Source organism: Heteronotia binoei, chromosome 18, assembly GCF_032191835.1.
Source record: "Heteronotia binoei isolate CCM8104 ecotype False Entrance Well chromosome 18, APGP_CSIRO_Hbin_v1, whole genome shotgun sequence".
NCBI classification, from domain to species: domain Eukaryota; kingdom Metazoa; phylum Chordata; class Lepidosauria; order Squamata; family Gekkonidae; genus Heteronotia; species Heteronotia binoei.
The window spans coordinates 35,231,823-35,240,460 of NC_083240.1; the positions used below are offsets into that span (position 1 = coordinate 35,231,823).

Consider the following 8,638-nt stretch of genomic DNA (forward strand, 5'->3'; position numbering starts at 1 on the left):
CAATGAAGCACAGTTTACACATGACTGAATGTGTGAACTTGCTTCACTGAAAAGCATCACAGGAAAGGACAATGCTAGTTTCTGTGTGATGACTGATCCTTTGACCTCTTCAGAGGTTTCATGCTGTTACCACCACGCACTAACTTCTCCATGTTTAAGTCTCCGCAAGGACCATTGTCATGAGAAATACACGTGTATGAAATAGCCTTAAGTAATATAGAAGATGCCGTAGTTGAAAAAAGATATCTTGAACCAAATATTTCTATGTGGGGAAGCAGTTATCCTCTACTCAGAACTGAACACACTCTTCAACACAGTATTTAACTGACACCAGCTCTTCATGGTAATCATTCCAAATTCAGGCTAAGCTGCTGCTGGGGGGAGGGGGGTAGAATGCAAACCTAGCAATGATAAAGATAAGCTAGAGAAGCTGCAAGCAGAACTCTGACTGCAACCAATATGAGATTTCTGGCAACGACATGAAACACTCCACTGGTTCGGAGTAACAAGAGGAATAGGCCAATCACAAGTCTCCTTTCATAGGCCTTCCTGTTTCCTTTGGCCTACTGCCCTGTCTTCTCCTAGACCCCTGCTTCTTCCTTCCTGCTCCTCTGTCAATGGCAGCCAGGGAACTGGAATGTAACCATCTCAGCCGATAGGCATCCAGAGATTCCTCTGCCTGCCATGGTCTCTGGGGGCATTTGGTAGCTCAGCCAATCTCCACGAAATCCTAGAATGCATTCATTCTAGTAAGTCAGTGTTGTGGCAAATGCAACACTGAAGAAATTAAGCCACCTTGTTCCCGGTCAGAGCATAAGTTCACCCAGCCCAAGGCTGTTATGACTAGCAGCGACTCTCCAAGGCCTCAGCCAGAAACCCCGAGATGTTTTAACAAGAGACGGAACCTGGAATCTCTCTGCATGTAAGGTCTTCCCCACAATCTGCAACCAATAAACGATTAACAATAAAATATTCAAACAAGTTAAAATCACAGAGCTTGACCACAGAGGTTCTAGGTTCAGCCCACATAGTACTCCAGCGCCAGGGCAATTTTTACATTAGTTTAGCACTCGCAACATCCAAAACCCTTCACAGTGGAATCATGCATTAATTTGTATACCACAGGAGAATTGCTAAAGTCTCTGTTAGCCCAGGCAAGTGTAATTAATAAGCCTATCAACTTTTTTTTAGACTAGTTTACATGCAAAAGGAGTAAGGGAAGTATACAACTTTCAAATTTTGGGTTCAGAAACGAATGGACAGGAGATGGGAGGGGAGGAAAGATGGACTGAAGAGCAGCAAAATACAGGTAATAAAGTCCAGTGCTAACTTTAACAGGAAAAACACATTTCCACTTTGTGCGAGAGGCAGAAGTTAACTGATGGACTCATAGAAAAATAAAAACCCACTTCACTCCACAGGCTTTTGCCAGTTCACTTTCTGCACTCGCTGCAACTCTGAACAACAGAACTGTATGGAGAAGGGTGTGCCAAATCACCAGACAGAGGAGGCTCAGACAAGTAACCTGAGAAGCAACCAAGCAGTCCACAGAAAAGATACAGACGTGGGAACAACCTGGAATGGCAAGACATAACTTAAGGGCACTTTTTAGGCAACTGAGCAATGCGTCAGAGGTTGGGTGCAGCCATGACCTGGAGAGCCCAGGCAAGCCTGATCTCACCAGATCTCGGAAGCTAAGCAGGGTCGACTCTGGCAAGTAGTTGGATGGGAGACCTCCTTGAAACACCAGAAGTCAGGAGGACAGGCAGGCTTTATTCAGTCACCTCTCTGAACATTCTCCACGCACCCAGCAGGGGTCAATCACCAGAGGCCCCCTTGACTTCCAGGGACGTGTGTGCGCGTACATTCACGTGGGCACATACACAAGTAGACGCTGGGTGCAAAAAGGCAAACTCTCTTACAAGGGCTTGTATTTTCTTCCACAGAAAGTTAAGTGGTTTTGCTGCTAGTGACCTCAACTTGAGAGCCAAACAGGAAGTTGTAAATGGGATCTGACCAGATGAATACCTTAGTTCTGAGTTCAAAGGAGGATTTTTTTTTTTTTTAACTCTGGAGAAAAGCCAGTTCACCTGCTCTGCATTCTGCAACTGACTTTTCTTCTTGTTAAGATACCTGTTTTACACAGTGGGTGTCTTCCCCCAACATTCTTTTAATTCCTCTGTGAAACCCAATGTGCAAAGCAACTCGGCCTTTAGTGGACTGGGTTCGCTGGCAGGATCATAAATGCGTTTGGGGAACACAAAAGAGAGAGATTTTATTTGGGGGTGGGGTGCGCGTATGCACATATTGTTGCTTTTAAAGGAGGATAAAAGCTGCTGCTCCAGCCAGTTCCTGCAGGTAGAGGTGCAAAAGGAAGCAACGAAGTACGAAACACCTTCTAGTTTGTAAAAAAGTTTATTTTTTTTTAAAATATGATTTATCATTCCCAGATGCAGCTGCAAGCTAAATTCCTTTTATCTGTTCATGTTGCATTCTTTATGAAATCACAGCTACAGTAAGCATTCTGGCATAGATGCGCATACCAAATTTAAACAGGGCCAAGGTGTTCAAAGTACACGAACTTGAGCATCAGGCAACCTCAGCTGATTCAAATTCCTGAGAGTCACAAAACAAATAGGACTTTTTAAGCCTAACCTACATTACAGGCTTGTTCCCAAGATGAAAGACAAGCTAAAATATTAGGAATTATATTACAGAAACAATTCTTTGCAATTTGATATGTTGTAATGACACCTTAAACAAGCAGCAGTGGAAACAAAGCAAGAGACACAGCTTTCAGTGGAGTTCCCTCACAACTGTTACCTTTCTGGTACAAACTGACTCACCCCAGAAGGACCAGGCAGCCCATCCCAGCTCTATAAATTGCAAGGGAAGGGATGGCTGAAAAAAGAAATGACAAAGTCTCTCTCTTTGGTAGGCTGATACCAACCAATTAGAGCTCAGAGTCAACACTCATTTTCAAAGATAGCACAAACAGATATGGCAGGTTAGATGTTGTAGCCCCCCCACCCTGCCAAAAAAAGAAAAAAGATGACCCATTTCCTTGTGAACATCTCCCCACACCTCCACAGGGGTAAATTGTGGATAATCTTCCCTTCTCTGGCTACAGTGATGCTACATCTACGCTTGGAACACCCTGGAATCATAACACAGCTATGGGACAATTCCACGCTCTCCACTTCCATGCTCAGGAGAAGCCCAAATTTATGCATGTTTTACCATTAGAAGCCTCAAGGCTCTTAGGCCTCAAGGAGGTTTGCTTTCCCACCTGCACTCTTGAATCTCTCCCCAGAACTATGGGTTAGGATCTTAAATCCCGCTGTACTCTGTACCCAGCTCCCACATGTGAGTGCCTAAAGAAACAGCAGGCCTTAACCACTACAATTAAATTATGCCTAGTGCTGTAATTTATTTTATGGCACTTTTACTCCACCTTTCTCCAAAGACTGGTCAGGTAAAAGGTCTTGCTTGAAACAAAACAAATGAAGAAAGCAACAAAATTATAGGATGCAAAGTTGGTGAAATGAGATACCGAGTCCATTACCTGGGGACTGTCGTGTGGGGAGATCCAGGGATATGTTCGCTCTCCTGAGCTGTTTAATATTTATGTAAGATCATTAAGAGACATTGATGACACCCAATGCCAGAGCTATGGAAAATGGGCTGGTAACACTAAGGTATGTATTTCAGTGTAACCCTCTAGATAACCATGGCCTTGGTTCTTTGCCACTGTCCTAAGGCCATAATCAAGTGGCAAAACAAGAGGAAGATAAATGCCCCCCCCCCCCAAAACCCCCAGTTATATTGTTTAATGTCCTGTAAGAACTTCTGTTGCCTGCATTAGATGGGGTGTCACTGAAGCTGATGGATTCAGTAAAGAGCTTAGGGGTACTCCTTGACACAACTTTTATCAACAGACAAGCAGGCCAGCATTGTTGCTAAAAGTGCCTTCTTTCACATCTAGACAGGCCAATTCACCCATTTTTGAACACAGCTTATCCGGCAATCCCGGTTCATGTTACAATAACCTCAACAAAAGCAGAATACTGTAAGCTGCTCTATGTGAAATTGTCCCTGAAGAAGACTTGGAAGTTGCAAATTGATCCAGAATGCAGCAGCCTGATTAAAAGGCATTAGCTAGACCACCCACAAGATGGTAGTATGCACTACCTCCCTGGTTGCCTCCAGATCCAATGCAAAGTGCTGGCTTTGACCTTTAAAGCCCTTTACGGGCTGGCTCCCATGTACTTGAAAGATTGCCTCTCCCCCATGGGAGCATGGGCAGACCTTAAGATCCTCGCACAAAGGATAGCCCTCTCCTCCCTCCTTAAAGGGGGGGTGAGAGCCTCGATTCCAGGGCAAAGGGGTTTTCTACGGCAGCCCCATCCTTATGGAAGGGGCTACCAGATGAAGTCAGGGCTACCTCTTCTCTCATCCAGTTGAAGCAGCAGTATAAGACTGTATTGTTTAGGCAGACTTTATGCTTACTTGTTTTTAATGGCGTCTGATCGTGCTAATATTCTCTTATGTCAGGTTTCTGGACAGTATTAATTTGCTTGGCTTATGGCATACCACTTTAAGCAAGGAGGAAAGGTGGCACGGAAAGACAGTGAACAAATTTCATTTGCATCTGAGGTAGGAGAGATGTAATAATTACAAAACCCACCCAAGGCAGGACCACAATTAATCAAACAACAAAGAAACCAAATTAAGAGTGTCTAGAAGTCAGGGAAGTCTGAACAGAAGAGAGGGCTGAACAAAAGCAAAAACCAGCTTCCATGAAGGTACCATACACCTTCAGCAATTATAACTCATGGCCATCTTAACTGGATAATTCCAGAGTGGCAGCTGTCTTAGTATATTGTTGCAGAACAAAAGGGCAATCCAGTGCACCTTAAAGAGCTTGAGTCAGAGCTCACTTTTGCAGATGATATGAAGAGGCAACAATTTCCCACATTTTTGTGAGGAAAACCACAGAAGGGGGGAGCAAGAAGCCGGGGACACAGAAAGGCTTCCTGTGAACCCTCCCACAAATCTGTCAGGTGTAATTCTCTGCATAAGGGACTGGAATGGATTAGGTTGGGCGATGAGAGAGATCAGAACATCCAACCTTTTTCTCGTGAGGTCCAGATAAACTAAATGTAATTAAGGAAGATAAACAACTAAATGAGGAAGAAGTCGTCTGCGGCAGAAGGTAATTAACTGACATCAGTGAAGGGTCATGCTATGATACAACGGATTAAGAAAAACCAGTTAAAATGTCTAAAAAGCTGATCCTGTTGATTCCTGTTAGAATAAGGAAGCCTCAGGCCTATGTAAGACACAATGATGTGTTTAAATTCTTGATGGTTTAAACTCAGTACATTTATATCGTATGTTGCCCTCTAAATTTTGTTTGCTTGTGAAGCAGTCACTTTCAAATCTGCAACAGGACATCCATCTATACCAGAGACCCTGTTCACATGCAGTAAGCTAACCATAATGTAGCAGCGACAAGGCCCACAGACCCCAGAGCGTTGTACGTGCTGGGAGGCAAAATGGCCGATTTGCAGGCATTGGAAAGAAAGGTACAACCAAGTCTCAAGTTGCACCTCAGGGAAAGATACCACAGGCTTTGCATTTCCTGAAGGAAAACAAGCAAGCCTTCTCCCACAAGGACTCAAGAGAAAAAAATTTCACACTTCAGCCACTAAACTGAAAGATATACCCTCAGATTATAAAGAAAGGTATCTTCCCGCCACTTCTCCACAACCTCACCTGCTTTGATACCAAGCAACAAAGACCCAGGAAAGGAGAGCCAAACCACACCCTCCGGAAACCTCCCAACTAGTAACAGTCACAACTCTCAAACAAACTGGAACCCTGAAGCTTGCATGCGGCTGCCTCCCTCCAACCAGTCTCCCCACGCAAACTAAGCGCAATGTAGCTCTGTGAAATCAGTTTACGCACAGCAAGAGGCATTTCGGATCCCTCCCCCCACTCCTCAGGATCTTCAAGGCTTTGCCCACAAGCACGATTTCAGAGCCAGGTGCGATGGCAGCATTTCACCAATTAGAGCAGCTCCCTTTTACAGCCACCCACTTCCCTTTTTGAAGCCAACACTGTGCTGCTAGATCATGGCACATTCCCCCCACCCCCCATTGCCTACACCTCTGAACAACCTTGCTCTGAAGGAAGACCCTCGCTAGCTCCGGGAGCTGCAAGAAGGAATGCCCACAAGCAGGAACAATGGGCTCCTAAAAGAAAAAACCTTCGCACGGAGGCACCGCAGCGATTTGGCTGGAAGAGGACCCGAAATAACCCCTGGAAGCAAAACACAAGCACCCGGAAGGAAGAAGGGCCCGATCCCGTGTACGTTTACTCGGGAGGAGGCGAGCGCAGCCAGCGAGAGGAGCGACCGTCTTCCTACCACGAAGCCCCCCCCCCCTCCCCGCCGGGTCGTCTTTCGCAGCGTGCCCCCAGGGCGTCTCCCGCAAAGGCAGCGGCCATCGCCTGCTGCCACGTCCGGAAGGGACGCGGAGGCGGCGGGGCCGAGGCGTCGGCGAGCCAAGCTAGGCGATTTGGGAGGAGGAGGGGGGGCAGTCCGAGGAGGCGATACGGGCAAAATGGCGCTGGGAATAAAATATCACAATTTCAGGCAGGTCGCCATGTTGTCAAAGCGCAAGCGGGGCCCGGCTGGGAGAAGGGGAGGAAAAAGGGCAGACGAGAGGCCGGGCGAGCGGACGGAGGAGCCGGGCGAGGAGGAGCGCCGCCGCTGTTTCCGTTCCAGCCGCCGCCAAGCGGCCTGCGACAGCCTAACGGGCCTTTCGCGGGAAAAGGGGCGGGACGGTGGCTCAGGGGTAGAGCATCTGCTTGGCAAGCAGAAGGTCCCAGGTTCAAATCCCAGCATCTCCAACTGAAAAAGGGTCCAGGCAAAGAGTCGTGAAAAGCAGCTTGAGACCCTGCAAAAGCAGCTGCCAGTCTGAGTAGACAAGATTGATTTGGATGGACCCGAGGATCTGATTCAGTCCAGAGGGTCTGATTCAGTATAAGGCAGCTTCATATGTGGGAGGGCCAGTGGCTCGGGGGGTGAGCAGAAGGTCCCAGGTTCAATCCCCAGCATCTCGAACTAAAAAGGGTCCAGGCAAGGAGGCGTGAAAAACCTCCCCTTGAGACCCTGGAGAGCCGCTGCCAGTCTGAGTAGACAAGACTGACTTGGATGGACCGAGGGGGGTCTGATTCAGTAAAGGCAGCTTTATATGTAAAAGCCAGCCGCGAGGAGGGGGTGGATCCCGGCGCGACTCCGAGCTGTCACGAAAGGGGGAGAGAAGCGGGCGAGGAGGGGCCCCCGGGCACTCACCAGCACTGGAGGTGGAAGGCGGCGGGGCAGTGGTCGCAGCAGAGCAGGTCGCCGCCTTCCTTGCAGCTGTCGCAGCTGTCGTGGTTGGTGGCGCGGCCGCTCCGCCGATGCTGCGCCGCCGCCGCGGCCGGGTGGTGATGGGGCGGGTGGTGCTGCTGCGGGTGGTGGTGGTGGTGCGCGGCGGCGCCGGGCGGAGCGTGGTGGGGGTGGTGCGGGTGGTGGTGCTGCGCGTGAGGGCCCGGCTGGTGCGGCTCGCCCCGGTCCGGCCGCCGGCTCCGCTTCTCGCCGCTCTCGTCGCTCCGCGGAGGCGCCAGCAGCGCCTGGATTTGCTGGAGGGGAAGGAAAGAGAGGGTGAGCCAGCCGAGGGGGGAGGGATGGGAAGGGAAGGGAAGAGCGGGGGGAGGGGGAAGGGAAGAGCCGCCGCCGCTCACCTCCATCAGGCCCCCCGAGGTGTCCAGGTCGTAGACCACCGTCTTGGCCTCCATCCTGTCCCACATCCACAAGCGGCCCCGGCGGAGGGGCTGCGCGGAGCTCGGTGCCTTTGAAGGGGGAGGGAGGGGGGCCGACTGCCTCTGGTCGCTCGCTCGCTCTCTCGTTCGCTCTCGGCCTATCCCACAGGCCTGGTCGGTGTCGGCCTGCGTAGGAAGCGGCCGCAAGGGCCGGGGTAGTCGGAGGCCGCGGCTGCCATGACAGGGGGCGGGGCCCGCGCTGTCTCCGCTAGAGGAACGGTCGGGCTCGGTCGGGCGCCGCCGCCTCAGACACAGGGCCCCGCCGCCACAGCGCTCCCCGCGCAGGCGCAGAGCGCCCTCCCCTCCGCACGGGGAGCATGCGCAGAGCGGCGAGCCCCGGCGCGCAGGCGTACGGCGCGGCACCAACACGGCTGAGATCGATCGCTATTTCCCTCCGCCCGCTCTAAGCCCCCCCCTCTTTCCCTTCCTCCGCGCAAGCGCCGCTCTCCTCCTTTCCGAGCTCGCTTCGACGCAGGCGCGTCTCGCGCGGCGCGTGCGTGTTGCTCTGACGGGCTTCGAGGGGGCCTCCTTTGCAACGGTCGTCGTCCGTTTCCGCCCCTGGCGCCAGGGTCGTCAAGTTGCGCACGCGTGTTCCGAGCCCGCTACCGAAGGAAAGTGTAAAAAAAAAAAAAGGAGGGGGAGGGAAGGAGGAATTCTTTTGTCTGCAGACCAGATTTCCGGGTTATTTTTGAAGCCGCAGAGTGGAGGCTCTTCTTTAGATATGCTGGCCGATTCGCGATTAATTAATCTGATAACGGCTTTCTTTAGA

General features: G+C 50.4%; 1 protein-coding gene across 1 annotated transcript in view; it reads right to left on the reverse strand.

Annotated features, from left to right (window-relative positions):
- Nucleotides 1–8,256, reverse strand: part of PHF12 (PHD finger protein 12) — a 38,073-nt gene extending 29,817 nt beyond the window's left edge. Inside the window, exons 1-2 of the mRNA XM_060258829.1 lie at nucleotides 7,792–8,256; nucleotides 7,361–7,689 (exon numbers count right to left, since the gene is read on the reverse strand). Coding sequence (XP_060114812.1) covers nucleotides 7,361–7,689; nucleotides 7,792–7,857 — 395 coding nt within the window. The 5' untranslated portion in view covers nucleotides 7,858–8,256. The remainder of the gene's footprint in view (nucleotides 1–7,360; nucleotides 7,690–7,791) is intronic.
- Between the last annotated feature and the right edge of the window lie 382 nt (nucleotides 8,257–8,638).